Genomic DNA, 23,367 nt, shown 5'->3' with positions numbered 1-23,367 from the left:
AGCAGAGCCCTGGACCAAGCCTGGGGAGGACTGGGTCTGCCCCAGTGTCTGTGGCCAGGCTGCCAGGTGGCCTTGGGCTGTTCACAGCATTTCCCCATGCTTCAGTTTCCCCAAGTCCTGACTATCAGTTTGTTCCCACTCTTCAGCTGTCACCTTCTGTAAGCTATTTTCCATGGTGCATCCACAAACATGATCAGCAGCTGATGAATGTGCTCCTTAGGCTGACACTGGTGCCTGGGTCTGGGCTGCAGCCTGGGGCTGGTGGAAAGGGCAGGAAGATTAATTGAGCCATTGAGTTAGAAGAAACAATGCTTTTATTTTTGTGTGTGTGATTGATAAATGTTTTTATAAAAAAGTGAGCATAGCAGGTAATTAAAAAAAAATCTCCATTGTTCCTGGTGTAGCGGGGAGGAATTATTTTTGTAATTCACCATTAATCCTGCCTGGATCTGAGCTACTCAGCTGAACAAGTGGCGAATCGAGCCCAGCAGTCCTGAGTGTTGCACTTGGCACTGGTCACAGCATGATCTTGACGCCTGTTTAGACAGGCTGTGCTGGTTCTGGCCACATCAGAGTGTTCAAACCTGCAGTCCCTGCCCGTCCGGCCCCTTCCCTCCCCTGGGGCCAGTGTAAGCCCTGGGGCCAGGGGACACTAACATCATGGGAAAGCAAAGGGGCAACTTGAATATGCAGAACTACGCTGAGGCGTGATTGTCTTGAAACAAATATAAATGCTCCTGAGGCTGACTCCAACATTAGAGCGGAGCTGCCCACAGGAGGCAGCGCATAGCAGCCTGGTGGGGTTTCTACTGCTTCTTTCCTCCCCCCCTCCCCTCCCCGCCAAGTGATTTTCCAAACCTAGAGCGTTTCTTCCCTCCTTGGCAGAAGGGGCAGGAGGAAGCTGGGTTTCTTTTCTTCTGCCAGTGTGACCAGCTGCAATCTCCATTCCCCATAGCTCATCTGAAGGGGATGCAGGAGTCCTGCTGAACCTGATCACCCGGGGCAGGGGCTGATCACCTTCTCGAAGTGAATCAAGTAGACCTTATGATTTTAAAGGCCACAGAGATACTTTGTGCTCTCTCAGCCCCCCAAAAACTGACCCTTCCCTATTGCAATACACCAGGCTAAATCCAGACCTGCCTTTCTCGTGGCCCCACTTAAAGGCTTGATGGTCCATTTAGAAAAGGTGAAGATATTCTGGACCTAGGAAAAAAAATGTTGATGTCCAAATTCTGTGATTGTGAATGGCCCTAAAATAATAAACCTGCCACACTGGGCTCAGTGCCCCACTGTGCAACCCAAAGCTGGCTGATGAGACAGCCTCCCTTGTCCCCCATTGCTGTGTTCCCACTGATGCCAGCTCATCCAGCAGCATTAGCATAGATAAGGAGCCAGTGTTTCTAGTGCTGCATCACCTTGGCCAGGATTAGAGAGGCTGGTGACCTCTCAGGGCACTTCTGCCCTGCCGTCAGAGCTGAGCCAGTGGGGGAAACCGGAGCAAATGCATCCAGTCACGATTGCAGCCACAGGAGGCAGCTGGCTAGACACAGCCCTGCAAACACTCAAATAAATGTGCAACCTCTCAGCCTCAGGAGGGCTGTTTCTCTAAGTAAAGTTCATAGCGTCGCTGGAGTGCAAATCAAAGGGACTACAGCCAGCCTCCTCTGACCTTCTCAGTGTCTTGGGGCTTTGTGTGTGATGTGTGGAGCCCGGGCGCTCCTGCTCAGCTAGGACACCTCCTGCAGAAAGGCAGCCAGGTAGGATTTAAAGACATGAAGACATGGAGAAAGCCACTGTTCCTCCCGTAGCTTAGACTCTGGTTGGTCTCCAGCTTTTCCTTTGAGGTTATCTGGTTGCTGCTTTCAGCGACTGCTGCCCCTGATTCTTGTTCTGCTTCTCTCTCCCTGCAGAAAGACCAGCTCTACACCTGGTTTAGTATTATCCTCCTTATACCTATTAATGTATTTCAGCTCTGTGTTCAAGCTCACCCGCCCAGTCTTCCTCTCCAACAAGTCAAGATGAACACGCTCTTCCACAGCTTCCCTGTTTAGCACATAGCAACAAAAAAGTGATGCTGCAAGTTTTTAGGGCAGGCTGTTTGTTTAATAATAAATAAAATGGTGTGAATAGTCTGAGCTAGAGGCACTGACAAGGAAGCCAGCTCTCTTACCGGGATTTCTTCTTGCTTCCTAGGGCTGTGAAGTTCTCAGCCAAGCTGATGGGACAGGCCATGGCCAAGAGGGTCAAAGCGACCATCCTGTATGCCACTGAAACAGGGAAGTCGCAGGTCTATGCAAAAACTCTGTGTGAAATCTTCAAGCATGCTTTCGATGCCAAGGTATTGTACTAGCTCCCAACCCCTGCAAGATTATGTGTACATCTGGGTGGCCCAAGGAAATACACATCTGCCCAAGGCAGATACACGGCTTAATGCATGTGGAGCTTCCCAGCTGCCCAAAGGTCTTCAAAAACTCCCAGGATGTGACCTTGTGGGTCTGGGTCGAAGCATGCACATGAATAGCATTTCCAGCTAATGCTCCTGCAGGCATTGTGGCATGCATTTGTCTTCTGCCTCTCCGGTGGTAGCCCCAAGGTTTGCCTGTGTCCCTTGAGGCTCCCTCTGCGGAGATCTCTGCCAATGCACTGGCATCGAGTCAGATTGTGCTCCCATCCCCAGGTGGACTGGGGTCCATCCCAGGAGACTGGCTGGTGGTAGAGCTCCCCACCGAGGGCCTCTTGCTAACATGTCTGTTGCTCCCAGGTGATGTCCATGGACGAGTATGACATCGTGCACCTAGAGCATGAAACCATGGTCCTGGTGGTCACAAGCACATTTGGCAATGGAGACCCACCTGAGAATGGAGAGGTAAGACAGAGTGCAGGGATGGGTGACTACAGCAGGGACAAGGGCAGAAGAGAGGCGGTGAGGAACAGGGAAGCCTGAACTGGGATGCCCAAAAGAGGTGCAGGTTCTGTGCAATACCTGGTGCCTGCCTCCAGCCTGCTCTGAAACAGGGATATCTACTTATTCCCTGCTGTGAGACAAGTAACTAATCTCTTGCTAAATTCATCCTGTACAACTGATGTGAGTGTCACGCAAAAGGTGCCAGCCTCTTGGCTGGGGAGCTACAGCCTCACCCAGCCCTGTGCAACAGCATTGAAGGCTGCTGGGAACAGCAAGCAGAGAGCAGAGCCACAGTCCAGGCTTCGGTCACGGCTTTGTTCCCTGCAGAGACTAGCAAAACTGATGGCCTTTTTTTATTTCTTCTCTGTAGAAATTTGGTTGCGCATTGATGGAGATGAAGAATCCCAACTCCAACCTGGAGGAGAGGAAGTAAGAGTACCCCAGAACTCTCCCTTCCTACCCACAACCCCAGCAAGCAGGCAGCCCTGCAGCCAGGGCAGCCTGCTTCTCTGCTTTCCTCCTTTCAGAAGGGAGCATGAAATCCTCATGCAGGTTTCAAGTTTGCAAAGGTCCAAGTGATGGGACCTGCCTGGAGAACAAGCTGATGGAGCCAATGGAGGTCCCAGGGAAAATAAAAGCACTGAGTCAGGCACGCCTGTGGACTTCAGCTTGTAATGCCCTGGGCTGGCATTTTAAAGCTTCTCTTTTCAGCTGTAAGAGGCAGGCATCTATGAAAAGAAACAAATAAAAGCAGGAATTCGCCCCCCCAAAAAAATCATCAAATCTGATTGCTGAGGCTGTCCAGGAGACACCAAAATAGTAAGACTTGGAGGTAGAAGGGAGTTTCCAGCTATGTGGATGTAGGTGGGGGAGGGCTTAAGGACCAAATTTAACTTCTTGCATCATGTGAAAATATTTCTAGGGAAAACAAGAGCTGTGATAAATTCTGGCTGTGATGTTTGTAACAGTGAGTCTGGAACTGGTAGCTCGGAGACAGGGTCTGGGGTTTTAAAAAATCCCCAATTGGTGGAAGATGAGCCTCAAGCATCTCAGTGCACATCCCAGAGGCTGGGAAGTGAGGGCAGCCAGCAAAGTGTTAATCTTTGGGGCCTCCTTTTATTTTAGCTGTTAAGTACAATATATTTTGCTTAACCAGGACACTGGTCTGCTCCAGAGTCTATCCCGAGTTAACACAATGATGCTTGCAACTGGTGGAGGGCTGCTCCTTAATTAAGGCAGGATCAGCACTGGCCGGTGATGAAGTGCAATTTAAGGACCCTGACTTTCTGCTCGAGCCACGCAGAGCAGTGCCACTGGGGCTGCAGAGCAGTGACAAACACCGCTGGGCAGGGCAGGGGCTTTATTTGTGCCTCTCTGCTGCTGGCAATGCAGCAGCCCTGAAGTGGTCTCCTTGCTGTGTGGCCAGGTCATCTGATGGATCCCTGCAGGGCTCGCGAGCCGAAAACCCATTAGATTTCTAATGGCCTTGGGCGTTAATGGGGAGAGCTGACAAAATGGGATGTGCAGGCTGCCCTGGAGGTGTCTGGATTGATAAGGGCCATTTTGTGCATGGTTCTTACCCCAAGGATCTTCACTTTTTGGGGCTCAGTTGGTACAACGTTGGGTTGGGTGCAGAGGTGCCATGTGTGGCAAGCCAGGCGGATCTGAAGAGGACAAAAGCACCTGAGTTCAGTGCTGGCTGTCCCAGTCACCTCCAAATGTAATTTAAGGGACTGGCAGGAATTTCTAAGAGCCAGGTCAGCCTGTGGCTTGGTCACCTGACAGCAAAAGTAGTCAGAGTGCTGGGAACAGCGACCTGCCAGGACACATCAAAAGGGTGAGAGCTATTTTATCTGGAGGAGATAGAAATGCAGTGCGGTAGCAGACTTCACCTATAGAAAAGGTGACTGCTGAGGCAGAGGGAATAAATTACTCCCTGTGGCCCTCCCCAGGACAGGTCATGGCCCTGGGTGGTAGGAAATGGTACTGACATTAAGCATAAAAAAAAGCTTTTGCAATGAGAAAAGCTGGCCTGGAGGAGACTGTTGGGGAAGAAAGGCAGCATCAGCCTGATGTCTTTAGGAAAGGGCTGGGTAAAGCAGCTCCTGCCCATGCACCCCATAGACTCCCAGCTCCATGTCCCCCAGGGGATGCTGAGGGTGGCCGAGACCGCGCAGGGTGGGGATCGGTGGCCTCTCTAAGCCACAGCGTCTTGAGGACTTTGCCAGGGCACTGTGGCCGTAGCTTTCTGACTACATCCCAGGGGTTTTGCTACGGTGTTTTGTATTTGGTTCCTTCTGTCTTATAGCAAGGGTTTTCCAAGGGTTTTCAGAAGCATTCATAAGCCGTTCCTATTTAAGGACCCGCTGTTCAAACGCAGCCCATTCTTCAAGAGTCATCCGCTGCCGCAAGGAGCGGCATTTCGGCAGAAGCTGCTGGTGCCCCGACCATGGGCCCAGCACCCAAGTGGGGAACATGGGCTTCATGCCCATTTAAACTGGTGGGCTGTGCTGCCCTGCCTTCACCGCGTAACCCAGTGTGACAACATGGCCCAGGGACAGTGGAGAAAGAAGTAGGTCCGTCCAGATGGAGTGAAGCAGGATAGCGTGAGAGGTCTGGGCAGAAAGGAGGAGGCTTTGGAGGTGGAGCACAGGGCTCCATGACCCTGGCAGTTATTTTGCTCAGGGGTTGTCTCCTCTGTGTGGTGTGCTGGGTGCAGGAGGTCTGCTGTGACTCATCCACGCACTACTGCTTCGTTGCTCCGGCAGTATATTTAGAAACTCTTGTGTAGAGCAATTTTTGAAGATGGTTCAATTCAGAAATACTTCTGCTGTTGTCAGATTTTTTCTCTGCTCCCCTCCCCCCTCCTCATAGCCTCTTCTCTCACTCCTTTTATTTTTTCTTTTACTTCCTATGAATGAAAAAGCCTTCAGAATATCTGTTCAGACATATACCCGACCTTGTGTGCAACCAGAGAAGGACAGGTAAAGCCAAAGGTCCTGTCAGCTCTGCACCTCTGGGGATAATGTGGTGGCCAACTCCTGGGCCAACCCACTGGGAGGTGACTGGAGGACCCCATGGAGCAAACAAGGTCCAGCTGGGGGGGGTGCAACATATGGGCTGCTATGGAATACCCCCAGGAGGGAGCACATTTCTCTGCTCTAGCCACTGATCATGGTGCCTGATCAAGAACTATTGAGCCTTGCTCTGGTTTGGTCTCCTCCACAAGCCGGCCCCTCTGAGCATGCAGCCTGGCGGGAACCACACGCACATTTGCCACCAGGGTAATACTCGATGTGGTTGCTGTTTGCAGGAGCTACAAGGTCCGTTTCAACAGTGTCTCCTCTTACTCGGAAGCACGGAAATCCTCAAGCGATGGCCCTGACTCTAGGGACAACTTTGAAAGCACAGGGCCCCTGGCTAATGTCAGGTAAACAGGACGGTGTGGGAGGCAGGAATTTCTTGGGACAGAGCTGGAGGTGGTGCTGCACTGAGCCTCTTTCTCCCTCCTCGGCTCTTACCTAACACATGATGTATTTTTGCACTGTGCAGATCCCTCCAGGCTCCCTCATGTTGATGTTGGCCGTGGTGGTGCGGGAGGGGGAGTCATTGGTGTCCCTCCCAGCTCAGTAGCCACAGCTGTCTCACCTCTCCCCAGGTTCTCCGTGTTTGGTCTTGGGTCGCGTGCTTACCCCCATTTCTGCGCCTTTGCCCGGGCGGTGGACACTCTTCTGGAGGAGCTGGGTGGAGAGCGGATCCTCCGCATGGGAGAAGGGGATGAGCTCTGTGGCCAAGAGGAGTCCTTCAGGACCTGGGCCAAGAAGGTCTTCAAGGTAATCTGCTTTCCTTGTGCTCCAGGGAGGAGCAAGGGGTAGAAGTACACAGGGACAAAGCAAAGCTGCTGGTTAGAGCTGGATTGAAATCCAGCCTCCTCTTCCCTACACCGGGACGTCCGTCCATCACCCTGGGCCACAATAAAGAGATTCTCCATAGTTGGGTGGAGCTGATGGTCGGGTTTGTGCTGACCACCAAAGGGTGAGCCCTATGTTGAATTCCTGCCTGGGGGAGGAGGGCACTACGAGATATGCCCATGGCCACTGGTACAGCCCTACACTATTGGGGTGTGTATGTGTATATCTTCCATGTGTTGGCTGAGGTGGGTAGGACAAGGGGGTCAAGGGGCTCGTTGGAAAGCCCAGGGGCAGCAGGGAGATGCCTGAGAGCCTGGTGCATGCCACAGGCAGCGTGCGACGTGTTCTGCGTGGGGGATGACGTCAACATCGAGAAAGCAAACAACTCCCTCATCAGCAATGACCGGAGCTGGAAGAGGAGCAAGTTTCGCCTGACCTATGTGGCTGAAGCCCCAGAACTCACACAAGGTACGAAGGCGGGGTCACCCTCGAGGGCTCTAGGTGTGGGGCAGGTGGAGGAGAAGATATAGCGGGCTCACGTGGGGGCAAAGGGGTCAAATCTCCTTACTTAGTCTATATTAAATTCCTAGCATTTCAGTCTTGCCTTTCCCCTCTATTACACGCCCAAGGAGCCGTTTGTGATGGTCTCAGGCCCCTCTGACTGGTCTCTGACTGTATCTGTAACAGAGATGTTGGGATATGATCTGATGTCCCTCCTCCTGACCCCATTTTTTGAAGCAAAGAGCTGGAAACCTGGGAGCTTTCCAAGCTTGCTTTGTCCAAATGCTGCTCCGCTGAGCATTGCGGTGCAATGGCAGGTCCAGCCCACCGACACCTGGCCCCTCAGCACGGCTCCTGCAGCTGATGATCTGCCTCACTGGCTTAGCCTTTCCCAAATTCGTGCTCTTTGCTACCAGCCAGGTGGTACTGGCAGCAAGAGGTGTATGCCTGCACGTGAAGGCACGTCCCCGCGCCTCGTGCGGGTGGTTTCAGAGTCCTCCTCAGTCACTAACAAAAGGGACAGGTGTTTGATTCCCCCCTGGGGCTTCTGATCCCCCAGGCTCACTGAAGCTTTGCAGGAGATGGGTGCAGAAGCGTTGTCGATCCCATGGTCCACTCACTGCAGCTGGTGTCAGCCATCTCCGGTCCAAAGGGCTGGACCCACAGCAGCAGCCAACAGCCCTGCACAAGCCAGAAGCTGTCTGCCTTGGCCGTGCTCTGCTGCATGGCTTCACTGACTCTTTTCCTCCACAGGATTGTATAGCATCCACAAAAAGCGTGTCTATGCAGCCCGGCTTATCACACGCCAGAACTTGCAGAGCCCAAAGTCCAGGTAGGAGATGCAGCTGCCCCAGGACCTGTGGGAGCTGAATGCTCTCGTGGTGCACCCAAACATCCATGCACACAGTGCTGCAAATACCCCTTGACTGACCATCCCAGGGATACCATCTTTGTGCAAATCATCACCAAGCCTGGAAGCAACGTTAACACGGTGAAGGGTGTGTCCTGCCTTCGTATACAGTGAAATCTCTGCCTCTACATAAATGAACCTGTTTCCTGTAAGGATGAGAAGATGGGTAGCTACACTTGTGGAGTGGCAGGGTACATGCAAAGAAAGGACAAAATTGCTGAAGCAAGAGGTTAAACTGGTTTTCCCTTTTTAAAAGTCTCTGAGGGTGAGTCAGCGGTGACGGGTGGTTGATACTGTAATGTCCTTTCTAGCTCCCTGCTGCGACTGGTGACATGCTCATCAGGGCACCAGGGCTTGGACATGCCACCGCTGCCCAGCACACCCAGCGGCTCTTGAGGCCAGAACTCAGCAACTCCCTGAAGGACTCCCCCAAAACACATCCTGCTTTTTCTCCTTTCCTTGTAGTCGCTTGACAATTTTCCTGCGTCTGCACACCGACGGACACCAGGAACTGCGGTACCTGCCTGGGGACCACTTGGGTGTGTTTCCAGGGAACCACGAAGACTTGGTCAATGCCCTGATTGACAGACTTGAAGATGCCCCCCCAACGAACCAGCTGGTGAAGGTGGAGCTCCTGGAGGAGAGGAACACAGCTCTAGGTAACCAGGGCCACCTCTACCTAGAGGTGGCCTCTCTCCTCCTCACCCATCCCTGGTAGCAGGTCTTGTAGCTCCTAAGGGGGGTAGGTGGCCCCCCAGGAGAAATAAATTTCCATCTCACTGGTGCATCTGCCTGGACTGGAGCACCTCCTTCAGGCTTCCTCTGCCCAGAGCCATTGCTCATGTGCATTTGGGGTAAGAGCAAGGGTTTGAAGGGTGAGCAGGGCCCTGGGGAGAAGATGTTTCCCTGTTCTTCATAAAAATTAAATGTGTTTATATTCTCATGAAAAGACCAATGTCTGGGACTGGAAAGAAGAGTTAAGGGATCTTAATGGACCATCCCAACACTGTATTTCAGGGATAAGTCCAATACCCTACTGCCACACACAGTGTAACAGGAGATGCAAACCAGTATTAACCCAGAGTGACTGAGGCTGAAGGTGGTGGAGTATCAGGCTCCTATGCGTGCTCATTGTACAGCACCTCACCTGTAGCATGAGGTCATCTCATCAGCTTTTCTTTCCAGCTCTTTAACATTCAATGACTCAGAGCTGATAAGGGGGAATGAAAGCAAGGGTTTGCCCACCCTGGCCCTTATGCCTAGCTGATCCCATGGTTGTGCTGAATTCCCTCCTGGTAGGTGTCATCAGTAACTGGACAGACGAGAACCGTGTCCCACCATGCACCATCTTCCATGCTTTTAAGTACTATTTGGACATCACTACCCCTCCCACACCCCTGCTGCTGCAGCAGTTTGCTTTGTTGGCCACCAGTGACAAGGAGAAGAAACGCCTGCAGATCCTTAGCAAGGTAAAGCCTCAGACCCCAGGTTCCTCAAGACCCTGGGGACAACAACCCCAGGGCATTTTCATCCCATATGGTGGCTAGGCTGAGTCTCTACCCATGACAGCAGGGCGCCTCCTGCCTGCCTTCAGTGCCACCCACCCCAGCTTTGCCATAGGCCCAGTGGGATATTGGTAGAGGCCCCTGGCTTGGAAGAGGTCAGTGTTGCAGCGCTTGCCTCCTTCCCTCCCTCCCTCTCTCCCTCTTTCTCTGGCTGCAGGGCTTGCAGGAATACGAGGAATGGAAGTGGTCCAAGAACCCCACCATTGTGGAGGTGCTGGAGGAGTTCCCCTCAGTGCAGATGCCCTCCACGCTGCTGCTCACACAGCTCCCCCTCCTCCAACCACGCTACTACTCCATCAGTTCTTCCCCAGAGATGTACCCAGGCGAGGTCCACCTCACCGTGGCAGTGGTCTCCTATCGCACAAGAGGTACCATGCTTATGCAAGGGTCAGTGGACACAGGCTTGCTGTAGCATGCAGGGAAAGAGCATTAGCACATGGGTAACACCACAAGGTCTTTGGCAGACAGATATTATTTAAAAGCCTTTCTACCTGCTGCAGTGCCTAGATTCCTGCAACCCATGATGCTGCTGTCTCATGTTATGGAGAATGGCCGTCCATCAAAGGGCAGCGTGTTGCTGAGATGCCAGATCTAGGTCAGGTACCAGCAACAGAGCAGTCACGGTGGCTCCAAGCTCCACGTGGGATCATTTGTTTGCCCACACCAAAGTCCACATTGCCACAACTAGCCAGATTTCTGTACCTGTGCAATCACTGATGTGTCCAAGCAGCCCTGGACATGGTGTAGATGGACAGATGGTCACGCCTCAACAGGCAGGACACAGGGGAAGACACTGGCCATTCTTCTGGGTCTGCCACAGAGGGCTTGTGTCTGGAAGCACTACAGCATGATGCTGCTTCTACCAAAAAGGACCAAAGAGAAGCTGGGTCCTTCCGAAGTATTGTGGAGGTCCAACTATCCCAGGGCTGGGTCCTGGGTCAACTTGGATAACTCCACAGAGGGATCCAAGTACCAAATTTCTACCAAATTTTTGGGGGATGGATGCAGAGATAGTAAAGGTTTCAGTGAGGTGTTCATGTGGAAAGTAGCAAGGAGGGTTTCAGAAAGGAAAGCGGCTAGAGTAGTTGGCTGGTGTGTCAAGTACAGACCTCCTTTTCTCCCCTCCTAGATGGAGAAGGACCAATCCACCACGGAGTGTGCTCCTCTTGGCTCAATCGGATACAGACCGATGAAGTAGTGCCCTGTTTTGTAAGAGGGTAAGTGGTCCACGCACGGTGAGGAGTGAAACAGATGGGGTGAGTCCCCTTGCAGGATGAGCTCTTTGCCCTCAATTCTTCTTTGCAAAACGCTAAGGATGTGGAGAAAACAGGGCTGGATTTGTGAGCGAACGGGTCCCTCTCGGGTGCAGTTCTGTGCTAAAATGTCACTTTCCGGGATTTCACTTCATTTTCTACCCCTCCCTCTATGGGTGGTGTCTCAGCTTGCCACGGGCAGAGGCGAGGGAGGGAGCATCCTGCTTGGGTTTAACTGTCATCTTCAATGTGTGCAGTGCGCCCGGGTTCCACCTGCCCCAGGATCCCCAGGTGCCCTGCATCCTCATCGGCCCCGGCACAGGCATCGCCCCTTTCCGGAGCTTCTGGCAGCAGCGGCTTTTTGAAATCCAGCACAAAGGTGGGTTGATGCTTGTTCCTCCTGTTTCCCATCTCAGGAGAAACCTGGGCTGGTGGTGCAGGGATGGGGGTCCAGTCTCCTGCCTGGCTGCCCCAGCAGAGGCAAAGGGCTTCCTGAAACATCAGCTGACCCAAGTGCAGGCTTGGAGGTCATCCCAAACTCCCAAAACGAATTCCATGAAAACCCTCCTGTAAAACTCTGCAAGTTTTTATGGCACAACTATAGTGCTGGAGTTGGTTTTTTAAAGAACATTTAATGCAAATTCATGTAAAATATGTGGTCTCCACTCATCATTTAGACAAAAAAAAAATTTCATTTCTCACCAAAACCTGGCACAAACGCCCCTGCCATGTGATCCCAGGCCATGCACTAGCTTAGGCAGTGCACTACCTCCTCCTTGCTGGTTTTCCCTCCCTCCCAGTTTGGCCAGGGAAAACTCCTGGCAGTCTCACACCAGGTGCTGGGGCTGCTGCCAGATCTGGAGGGCAGCGGCTTGCAGAAAGCAGGTATCGGTGGTCTCCGGGCTAACTGCTTCCTCTGTCTGTCCCCCAGGCCTGAAGCCTTGTCCTATGGTCCTGGTATTTGGCTGCCGGCAGTCCAGGATTGACCACATTTACAAAGAGGAAACGCTCTTTGCCAAAACCCAAGGTGTCTTCAAAGAGCTGTACACAGCCTACTCCCGAGAACCGGACAAACCAAAGGTGCGTGGCGTGCAGCCCTGCGCGGCTGTGGCTAGCTGGCACGGCGCGGAGATGTTGGCTCTTTGGCACGGCCACAGCGGCTCGTGCCCTGGGGCGCCCTGGTTGCATACATGTGCAGGATCGTGCCCTTCCCGGCACAGCCCCGTCCCTGCGCCAGCCTGAATGTGTGCCCACATTGCTCACACTTTGCCCTGGCGGGCTGCCGCCGTCCTTCCCAGGTGGGAGCAGATGATAAGGGGAAAGGCATCTCTTCCCAAGAAGGTGGGCAAGAAGGGATATCATGCAGTGGGGTGGCCCAGAACCAGCACAAACATCTGGTCTAAACCCCCACCACCACCTGAGCAGGCCTGGCAACGAGATATATGGTGAAGGTGTGAAAATATAAGAGCAAACAATGTTTTGCTGCTTTCCTCATCTCTTTCCTATCATTGTGGGTGCCATGAGGTGCAGGCATGCTCCCCCAAAGAGATGGTTGCATTGCACTGCTGCCTCAAAGGCAGCTGGCACACACAAGGCTGGCCGGGGTGTGCAGGTGGATAGGGCTGAGAAGCTGTAGTTAATCTCAGCTCCCACCTCCTCCTGCTCCCTCAGAAATACGTGCAAGACGTGTTACAGGAGCAGCTGGCCCAAACCGTGTTCAAAGCGCTGAAGGAGCAGGGAGGCCACATCTACGTCTGCGGGGATGTCACCATGGCCAGGGACGTCCTCAAGACCATTCAGTGCATTGTGAGGCAGCAGGGCCGGCTCACGGTGGAGGAGGCAGGCGCTTTCATCAGCAAGCTGCGGGTGAGTAGCGCTGCACCACGAGACATGACGCGAGCTCCTGCCACAGGCGCTGCACCTGGTGCCTCCTCCTGCAGAACGGGCAGCACCGAGGAGACGAGAGCGGGGGGGGGGCTGCGGCTCCCACCAGCGCTGCCTGCACCTGGGCAAGGTCAGGAGCATGATCTTCCAAAGCTTTGGGTAAGCACTGGAAGTGACCTTGCTTTGCAGGAGCTCTGCTCCAGGCTGCAGCCCCCTCAGCCTGTGCTGGGCGCCTGCGATGAGCCTGGTGCTGTCCTGGGCACTGGTGGTACAAGCTCTTTTGGGAACTCTTGGTAGCCCAGACAGGGCTTATTCTCCTGGTTAAGTCCCCACTGTCCCTCCATTATTGCAGCAAGGTAACAGGGCAGTTTGTGGGCCCCCCTCCCCGAATCTCCTCTGCCTGTGTGGCTGGACAGCCGCTGCCCCTGGGCAAGCGCATTGCTGCGGATGTTGCTACTGAAACAGAATTGAGTTCATTTTTGGACGCAGGCCCAAGGACAGATGCTTGAACGGCTCTGCTTCTGCCCGGGAAGATAACTCAGCCCAATTCCTGCAGGGCTACCCTTTCTGAACCATGTCCCCACACTCCACCCAGGAGCTGAGAGAGCCCGGAGCCACGTTTTCAGCTGGTTTGCAAGCAAAAGCTCCCATTCACAGGCTGGCCTCTGGCCCTGACGGCCAGGCAGTCCCTGGGTTGCCGGCAGTTGAGGAGGTCTAACGCACTGAGCAGCTCTGCCACTGTCCCACAGTGTGACCTTGGGAAGGTCATTTCACCTCCCTGCTTGTTCCTGCCCCTCTGCCCTGCCTGTCCCACCAGCTCTCGGGACAGGCCCCAGGACACTTGCCTGTGCATTTGGTACCTACCCACAACACAAAAGCTTTCTAGTGCAATACCAACCACCGGTAAATACTTTCTTTTTCCCACTTTCCCTCTCGCATCCTCTGTTTCAGGATGACAGCCGGTACCACGAGGATATTTTTGGAGTCACCCTGCGTACATACGAAGTGACTAACCGCCTTAGATCTGAGTCTATTGCATTCATTGAGGAGAGCAAAAAAGACACGGATGAGTGAGTTGACATGTTTATTTTAACCCCTGCAATGGTCTCCCAAGCACATGGGCTGTGGGATGGGGAAGGAAGCTTTAACTTTTGCACACCTGTTGTCCTTCTTACAGCAGCGGCCGAGAAAAGACATTTGATTTTTTACAGGAACCAGAGGATGCTGCCTGGCAGTCTCTCTGAAATAGTTGTCACCTCACTAGGACAAATTCCCCCGGCCTTCCCGGGTTATTGCACCCGTCATACCAACTTGCTCAGACCTGACAATCCCATACAAATCATGATGCAAACAAAAGTCCTGCCCACTGCCTGCCTCTGCTCCCCGGCCAGCGAGCTGGCGGGTGATGGGCTGGAAGGTTTGCAGGATCTGTGGCAAGGAGTGCCTCTCCTCAGCTCCTGTGCTGGCTGTAGGGGGGCCTGGCCGGCTCCAGGGGTGCAGGCAGCTGGTACCCACAGTGTCAGGAGGTCTCTCCAGACTGCTACGTGCCCACTTAGGAAAGATCTGGAGAATTCTCTTTCCACTGTTTTAAAAACAACCATAAGAAACAAAAAACCTTGACATTTGCTATGTTTGTTTCTCCTCCACCATGTCCTGCCATTTGCTCAGCTCCGTCTCAATGGGATTTTCCCTGGCTGAGCAGAAGAATTATGTAGGATAAAGGATGAGCGGCTGCATGGCTCTTGCTCCTTGTCCTGATCCTCAGCAGCCTGGGGTGCAACCCCTTCCCTGCACTCCTGGCTGTGCCGTGTAGTGCCCAGCTGACCAGAGTGGGTTTCCCAACATCCCTGAGGTTTGGTAGGAATTCTCCAATACAGCACACTCTCTGGGGTCAGCACTGTATACAGCGTGCCTCAGTTTCCCATCTAGGTAGGGATAAGGGTTACCTACCCACCCACCTCTCCCAGCTGCAAAGGGCTCTGTAAATTCCTGTCTACAGCATGGTCCCTTGGGAAGTCCTTAGTCCTAGACACCCCTCACCGCTCTTTCTAAGGCCAGCCTTTCTCCCCTTTCCCTTGCAGGGTTTTCTGCTCCTAACTGGACCCTTCACCCCAAGGGGATGCCAAACCAGTCCCAGCACCTGCTGTCCCCTCCAGCCGGAGGGCACTGGGTTTTGTATTTCATGGACACGGTGGCTCCTTTTCCACGGGGAACTGCCCATGGAAAGCACTCTCTCTCTCATCCTGTGATTGTGTCCTGATGATGATGATGACTTTTATTTTCTTCCTCTTTCTCTTGCTCTTGTCCTGTGGCCGTTTCTTTTCACCCTCTTTCCCTGTATTTCCCCACTGAAGTATGATGGCTTTATAATCTGCAGTGGCTCTTAACAGAACTTAAAATTTCTCCTTCTTCTCATGAGGGCATTTTGCAGCTGCATGAAATCACCACCTTCATAACCATCTGCATTTTTGGTGTTTTGGGGTAAAGCAGAGGTGGCAGGGGCTGGGCAATGACTAGATCTTGTTGCTTAACCAGAGCTGGGGGTTGTTTCCCCCAGGTTCCCCCTTTCCCCAGCTCGGGGCTTGGCTGAATCCTTGCATTTTCTTGCCTTTCCTTTGGACTTGTACAGACCTGTGCATACGCCTGAGGCTGGGGGCAAATGATGTGCAATGCCCTATGAACTTTGTTCATCCCCAAGCAGCCTGGGTGCAAATGTGTCTGTTTTGATCTGAATGGTAGGATGTCTCTGATTCATGTGTTGTGATTTCTCCTGAATGGACTCTGCGCTATGTTTGCCTCCTCTGCTCCCTGTTCCCCATGAGCCTCTCCTTTTGCTGAGTCCCCACTTTTGCTGGCATGAAGGTCCTCCCACAGAGGAGCAAGCACCAAACACACAGGCTGATGTGTATGCTAGGGAAAAACTCATGGCAATGGCTGCTGCTTGGCCAGGCTGTCCTCTGGAAGGCTTTACAGGAGATATGTGATCTGCAGCCATGATGCTGGTCAGAGAGCTTCAGGGACCGGTTGCATCCCAGAGCTTTGCATGCTGCAAACATGTGAACCCTCTCCCCGGTGAGACTGGAAAGCTACGAGGATGGGAGAGAAGCAGTTCCAGCCCCGGCTGCAAGAGGCACCTCCTGGTAACAAAGCCTGTTTGGAAGGCAGCACTTGGAGGGTTACAGAGGCTCCTTGATGAGGATGTGCAGACCAAGGACTCTTGAAAGCCCAGAGAGCATCAGCTCTACCTTAGAGCAGTCTTGCGAGAAGTTCTAGGACAGCAGACCCGAGCCACTTCCACACCTTAGGGAGCAGAAAGTGCCAGCATGGAGTGACCTGCCTGCCAAAAGAAATACATGTGGCATCTCGGTGGCAAGCCAGCCCCCTCTGTAGGCTCTGCACCACCTGCCAGTGGCACGAGCTCTCTCTGCCGGGACATCTCATGTGAGAAGGGAGGTGAGATCGGCTGCAAAGATGCTGTGTGATTCTGGGCTCTGACACACTCACACCTCAGCCCTGCTGCAAAAATCTGGCCTCAAAAGCAATCTGTTAACACAATCACAGAAAGGTATCAGACCCTTTAACAGAGAAAAGCTGTCTGCAAGGTAAAGCATGCGTGACCTTGTGTGTCCTTCCTCCTTCTCCTTTCCTCACCCTCAGGAAAGGTTTGTCCTCCCTCACTGCCAGAATGAGGACAGCAAGGCATGGCTGCAGCTTTTGCTAGAGGCAGGGATGTGGGGTTGATATTTTGAGCTGGTAAATGCTGATCCTTTCCTTCTGCCCCGGCCCTGCTGCACTGTGCACTGAAGCTTGTATGGAGAAAAGCACCTGCACCAGCTACAGCAGAGGGTTTGTCCAGGAGCTGCCATGGTGAGCTTTGCTCTCAGAAGGCTAAGATTAGCTGCCCCCAGCCAAAGCTGGACCAAAAAGAGCTGTAGGAGGTTTGTTGCTCTCACATCCCATGGCACAAGCCACGCTGGTTCCCCTGGCCCCAGGCTGTGCAGTTATCCCCACTTCCAGTCAGGACCTCCTGCCCTTTCCTGCCGCTTGGCTGGCTACACCTCTACATGCTGTGACCATCTTCTGCAACTTTGATTCCCTGAATGCTTGAAGCAGCTCCAGCCCAGGAGCAAAAGGCCTCCAGGCACTGGGAGAATTTGAGATCCAGGTCTCAGTTTTGCTGGTCCCAGCAGAGCATCTAGCGTGGCGTACAATGCGAATGAATGCTGCCACGGTGTGGCCAGAGCCGAGCTCGCTGGGCTGGCAGGGTGGCTGGAGAAGGGTTTGGAGCCAGGTGCAAGGCCAGGTTTGTGTCACTGCCTGGGGGCTTCGTGAGCTGGAGGTGAAAGCAGGACAGGACAGGAAAAAGGGCAGCCGCTGGTCCACCTCTGTGGGTTGTGCCTTAATCCCAGGGCAGGCAATGGGATGGGGGAGCTGGGTCCCTTTGTTGCTGGTATGTGTGAATTTGGGCAGAGCTCCCGTCTGTGGGAACCAGCTCCCTCGCCCTAGAGCTTAGAGCTGTGAACATTCAGCAAGCCTGGCCCTAAGTCCCAATCCTGTGGCTGCAGAACCAGAGCTAAAGGAAAACCAAGAAAACTCATCCCCTCATTTTGGGAAATTTGATTCTGGCTCTGGACTATGTGCTCTGGTCCTCCTTTTAGTAGAAGGAGCAATGCAACCTGAAGAAGAGGCAGTGCCCAAAGAAATGCCCTTGTCTTTGTCCTCTTTCCAGCTCATCTTGCGTTGCTGGCAATTATTTTTCTCCTGTCCTGCCTTCTGCCTGTATTGGTATAACATCTCCCATCCAGAAGTCATATCGCTGCTGCAGTCTGTGTCTGAGATGAATTGGCTTGCTTTTACTGCACCCCAAAGCTTGCTACCTCCATCTCCCCCTTCCCCCTGCGCCACCGGTGAAAACAGCAGGGAAGCACAGCGGAGAAGGGAACGGGGTGCGTGCCTTGCCTTCGGCGGGATCTCCAAAGCGGTCTGTGCAGGGCAGACAGCCAAAGCCGTCCCAAGTTCAACAGGCATCGGTTAGGTGAGTCCTTTGGAGAGCCCTTTGGAAAGAAAATGCTGATTTAAGGCCAGTCAGCCTGCCTGGCCCTGGAGAAGAAACACCCTCCCTGCTGTGAAGGTCCATGAAGTCAATATGTCCCCCAGGGCTCCAGGCTGCCTCTCTGCTCCTTCTGCCTGAGTAGGACCGTTCGCTCCTTGCAAGCCTCACCACTGGGAATTTTGATTCATTATTTTTTGTTGAGTCAGTCTCAGACGTCTTAACTTCTCCTTCATCCCCCTTACCTGCAGGGGCTTTGCACTCCCCTCCAGCTTAATTTCCTCCCACAGCAAAGGGGGAACTAAACTTGCGGGTCTGCTTTATCATTCCACAAATGCGGCTATTCCTCCAGTTGTCTAGACTCTGCTCATCTCGGTGTGACATTTCTGACGCGTGGGTGTAGCTACAGTGTCTCCGGCACGCATAAACGCAGAGAGCAAGGCGGGGTGTGCTGCAGACGGTGCCATGAGCTGCTCAGGGGTGTGATGCGTGCAGGGGTTGTGTCTCTCGGGCACTTAGTTCATGAATCTGTCACTTCTGGCTCCCTGCTACCCGTCCAGGCTCCTGCACAGCCCCACACATCCACGGGGTACTGGACCTGATGGACACCCAGCCTGATCCATTGCCCCAGTCCCTCTCCTGGAGGATGCTCATCACTGCCTGTTTTGCAGCAGCTCAGCTCCTTTTCACTCCCCAGGGATTAAACGTAAAGAGGCTTTTCTCTAAACAGGAGATTTGATTTTCAAGATACCATGAAGTGAGGAGTTTTTTTCTCAAAGATTTTAATTCGTAGGTTTTTCAAATGCCCACAGAAAGTTATATATGAACTTGAAAACTCATGTGAAACGGTTCTCTGTTTTCCCAACCTGCTGTGTCCACTAGCAGGGAAAAATAAGTTGTTCATTCAGTGCAAGCGTATCTGCTGCCGATGTTGTTGATGACTTCAAAGGTTTCATCTCCCCAGAAGGACTGCCTAGGAGTTTGCTGCTCTTCTATTTATGAGAGACAGCGGGAAAATAATGAGACTTGTGCCATCAGGAGCAGACTTGCAAAGATGACACCCCCTCAGTCGCTGCTGGGTAGGCCTGAGCTCGTTGCACTAGAGGAACCAAGCTGGTTATATTCAAACTGGCCAGAGAAATGGGGTCTGAGTTCGGGCTGTCCACGTTCCCTGTCCCGTTCTGTGCCTACACGTCCCTGGGGCGAGCAGGGGACTCTGTTCACACCCAGAGCAGCGTGAGCCAACGTGTCCAGGCGTGAGCAGCAAACTTGCAAGTGTGTGCTGAGAGAACGTGATGGCACCTGTGCAGAAGAGGAGATGGGAAGAAACAGGAGCTGCATGAACCCGTGTCCAGTCTAACTGTGACTGCTCCATTAGTTCCTTCACTGTCAGTATGTGATGCCTCTCGCACCGTCCCAGGCCGTGCCCCCAGGCTCCCTCCGCTGCTTCCCTCTGGAGATCCCTCCTTTCTCCTTCTCAGCCCTGCCTGCCCAGCCAAAAGGTGCAGTGAGCTGCTCAGCAAGGGTGGGTCCCGCAGGCGGCGACAGACTTAGCGCGCCTTGTGCTGGGAAGAGACTATTGCACCAGGGTTGCCCTCCCGTTCCTGCTCTCTCCGGAGATGCTCCTAGCACACAGAGACTGGGGGATGAGGGGAAGAGATGACTTCATTTTACAAGTGAAATTCTTGGTGAGCAAATTCCCCCTTGGGTAACTGAGAGCAAATTTATAGCCCTGCTCAGCTGTGCTCTGCAGTTAATCTCACAGTGATGGGGTTTTATAGGGGCATGGAGGGTTAGAGCGTGGGTGCAAACTGGATATCACTTTGTACAAGCACCATGGGTCTGTGAACGCCTACCACATACTGGATGGTACCACGTTTTTATTAAGCTGGGGGCTGGGGGAGAGGGCATGTTCGTGCTTGAAGCCTCATGGACTCGCACCAAGCCGAAGCCAAAGCTGCTGCCCCCTGACTTACGACCACTGATGTCCTCTGATTTATAGCTGTTGGGAAGCTGCAGAGAGTTTCCGGTGGTTTTTTGGAAGGAGAATTTTATGCTCAAAACTAAATTTTGTTCCTGCTTTCACTGGGGACCAGTTCTCAGCTTCAGAATTGCTCTGATAACTTTGCAATTGCTTTGATAGTTCCAGAGGGGTGTGCAGTCCCTTTACAGAACAGATGGAGACAAATTTTCAGGACCATTCAACTTTGCTGTAACTCTGCCTTTGTTACACCAGTTTCTTCTGCTCTAACAGGAGGAGCAATATTTGGCCAGTGCTGAATGCTCTTGAAAACTGGATTCCCGAACTCAGACAAAATTAGTCTAGAATCCGAGTCCTCCCAGATAGAAAATGCCTTCCACACCCACTGGCTTCAGTGATGTTGGGGATTTCAGCAGCTTGCAGGATCAGGCTTTCACAGCAGCAGCAGCAATTTCACGATGGCAGTATTTTTGCATGTGTCAATCTGCACTTGCACTTGCCTGCAATGCACGACTCTAGCAATCCATTTGAAATCTACCCTCAATGGGGAGATCTGAGTTCTAGCTTCTTCCATATGGTCATGTGTATTTAATAGGAAATCAGGGGAGCTGGAGAAAGCTAATGAGATTGCTGCTTTAAAGCACTTGGTTCCAGAAAACAGACCTTACCAGAGGTCAAAATTGACTTGATTTTAGCATGGGTACAAAGGCAGCTCATGAAATATTTAAGTATTGTAATGCAGATACACTTTTTTCCTGCTGTGCCAGGAATGAAGCACACTAGAAACTTTTGGCCTCCACCCCTACAGATGTTTGGCTGTGGTAGAAGTTTGAGCCATCGAAATCACAGGGAAAAAACATATTGTGAGTTCATAGCTGAGCAGCTGCAGCTTGTTTAGCAGTGAGAACACCTCACTGCAAAGGCTCCTGCTTTCCTGCCTTACTCATTCAAGTACCTACCTGGCCAGATTTCAGGGAGGGAGGAGGAAGGAAACACTTCAAAAGCAAGAAAATCAAACCTGTGAGTCTTGCCCTGAGGAGATCTCTCATTTAACCGGAGCCTACAGGCCAAGACTTTGCAGCTACTCCTCATTACCATGGCACAGAAATGGGCAAGACACCAGGGTCTTCTCTTGTATCTGCGGGCCAGAGCTGGCAGGAGCTGTTCTGGGGCTGTAGAAGAGCAGGAGTGTGGAGCTGGGCTGGGGGGTAGACCCCTGCACCTCCTAACTGCAGTATTTGCACACAGCTCCTTAGGGCGGTTCAGAAATCTGATAGTGAATAACACTGGGCAAAGTATATTTCTTCCAGGAGTATTCTTAATACTTTAAAAATGTAAAGACTAAATACTGAAAAAGTTGATCTAAAAGAGCAACTGATTTTGGGCTTCTTTTTGTTGCTTTGCTTTCATATGTTGGCTTTGGGTGGGGAAAGCAAAAAAAAAAAAAAAGGTATATCAAATTGTTTTGGACAAAATTGAATATTTTGTCCCCACCGTAATTGCTAATGGAGATCTTAAAATTTTCCAAGGGCAACAAAACTGCCTTAATATGTATTCAACTCCAACAGGAGGCATTAGTGCTACCCACTTCTGAACATACTTTTTTATTTTTCTCTCTGTGTGATCGTGGCATGGAATCATGTCTTAACAAAATACTCTCTGCAGTGCTCAACAGGATGTCCAGAAACAGAAGGCTGTTTCAGATTCTCCCCGTGCCCGGCATTGAAGTGATGGCTTTGAAGCCAATGAAATTCAATGCAAAATTTCTGCTTTGCTAGAATTCTACAAAAATAGACAAGTATCCGCAATTCCCAAGGTTAAACATGCTCTGCTGCCTTCAGATGCCTTCAAAAAACTCTGGGCTCTTTATGCTGAAAGGAGCTTGAGAATAGGTTCCCTGGTCTGCAGCAACATCCCCAGCTCTTCTAGAGCGTACACAATTCCCCAGGCAGTAGATGAACAGAGTAAGATGACTTTCAGCCAGGACTCATTGCTTTTTAGATTGCATGTAGTTAGAAAAGTGAGTTCTGCCAGCCACCCAGGGAATTTGATACTCAGTGTCAATTAATTTTTGTAATAGGAACAGGGATTTATTCCCTTGATTCCCTTAGGCACCTTTGACAAGCGTAAGCCTCAAAGGTTGATTTGGATTTTTTAATTCCAGTGGCCTTTTTTCTGAAGAGCAGTGGTGCCGAGATGAGAAAGGGGACCAGTCTGTGAAGGGTAGCAGCACTGGAGTGGCAACTCCCAAACTTTCTATTGCAGAGATTTTTCTAAACTGTTCAGACATTGGTAAATTCTGCTCTGCTAGATGGGCCGGCAACCTCTCGCTGCTCTCTGGTCCTCCTGTTCCTTCCTCCCTCCCCTCAGCACCTCCTCATGTCACTGTGCCTTCATTTGGTTTATAAAAAGTTGCCATGATTTAAGACTGGCACGTTGTCTTTACTCTCACTTTGCATCCCATAAGGTATATGTGGAGGGGGGTTAGTTCATTTTGTAGCTTTATGTGTTATCCTAAGGTGGGTTTCTTCTGAGGACTAAAGGGGTGGGGACAGTGGGAGCAGGGATGAGCCGGTGTTGTATTTGATCATACCAGTGCTTTAAGTGGTCAGAAACATGGTTTTCCCCTACCTCTGAGCTCTCAATGCTGCTAAAATCTCTGCCATTCGTACAATGTACTCCAGCCCCCTCTCTCGGACTGACTCTGGCTCTGTTTGCAAGATACCCACATCGTTCTAAAGCATGCACCTCTTTCTGTATAGTTCCAATCTTCTGATTTTATGGAATACTTATGCCTGTTTGCATTACAGTCAAAATAAAAAAGTGAACTAAAATCTAGCAGACCTCATTCTTCTCTTATCTCTGGGTTTTTAATGCTGAAAGGCCTTTCCTGTATCTTGGTCTTGCTCTGGTTCGCTACCTGTAATGCCCGAGCATTATAAATAGGATGGTGGCGTCAATCAGCAATATCTATTTATCTGCAAGACAGAAACACTTTCTTGTAAGGTTACCTGAGTCACAGCATTACTCGTTTCACATCATTTATACCGTGTTCACTGGGAAAATGCCACAGTCAAGCAAGGAGGGCTGTTTGCACACAATCCAGGGCAACTTTTGATGCTGGAGCCTCAGGAACACAGCAGCAGTAGTCTAGGCAGGACCTGAGAGACCTGAGCAAAAAGAATGGCTACATGTGGCCAGGCAAATGAGCCAGAAGTACGGACACGGCTTTTCACATGGGAAGGTAGTGTGCTGTTGCAAGGGGATACTGATCTGCCTTTATTTAAATACTAGTGCTCCCTGAAGAGCAGCAGGACATCGATGTGATCAGGGCAGTAAGATCCTAAATTGCCTGCAAGGAGCAGGTGAGAGGATGAGGGGCACCCGTGGGCAGGAGTGAAGGGCTG

General features: G+C 51.9%; 1 protein-coding gene across 3 annotated transcripts in view; it reads left to right on the top strand.

Annotated features, from left to right (window-relative positions):
• NOS1 (nitric oxide synthase 1) overlaps nt 1-22,788 on the top strand; it is a 77,648-nt gene extending 54,860 nt beyond the window's left edge. For all 3 annotated transcript variants that reach the window (XM_064465816.1, XM_064465817.1, XM_064465818.1), the window contains exons 14-29: nt 2,194-2,338; nt 2,762-2,866; nt 3,276-3,334; nt 6,219-6,335; nt 6,564-6,738; nt 7,146-7,284; nt 8,071-8,149; nt 8,693-8,886; nt 9,527-9,696; nt 9,950-10,160; nt 10,922-11,009; nt 11,303-11,424; nt 11,977-12,125; nt 12,717-12,911; nt 13,881-13,999; nt 15,011-22,788. In XM_064465816.1, coding sequence (XP_064321886.1) covers nt 2,194-2,338; nt 2,762-2,866; nt 3,276-3,334; nt 6,219-6,335; nt 6,564-6,738; nt 7,146-7,284; nt 8,071-8,149; nt 8,693-8,886; nt 9,527-9,696; nt 9,950-10,160; nt 10,922-11,009; nt 11,303-11,424; nt 11,977-12,125; nt 12,717-12,911; nt 13,881-13,999; nt 15,011-15,026 — 2,083 coding nt within the window. In that variant the 3' untranslated portion in view covers nt 15,027-22,788. The remainder of the gene's footprint in view (nt 1-2,193; nt 2,339-2,761; nt 2,867-3,275; nt 3,335-6,218; nt 6,336-6,563; nt 6,739-7,145; nt 7,285-8,070; nt 8,150-8,692; nt 8,887-9,526; nt 9,697-9,949; nt 10,161-10,921; nt 11,010-11,302; nt 11,425-11,976; nt 12,126-12,716; nt 12,912-13,880; nt 14,000-15,010) is intronic.
• The last annotated feature ends 579 nt before the right edge of the window (nt 22,789-23,367 follow it).

This window comes from Phalacrocorax carbo, chromosome 15 (assembly GCF_963921805.1).
Source record: "Phalacrocorax carbo chromosome 15, bPhaCar2.1, whole genome shotgun sequence".
Lineage (NCBI taxonomy): Eukaryota > Metazoa > Chordata > Aves > Suliformes > Phalacrocoracidae > Phalacrocorax > Phalacrocorax carbo.
Note: the sequence above shows the minus strand (reverse complement) of the source record. Positions and strands in the feature narration are given on the sequence as shown.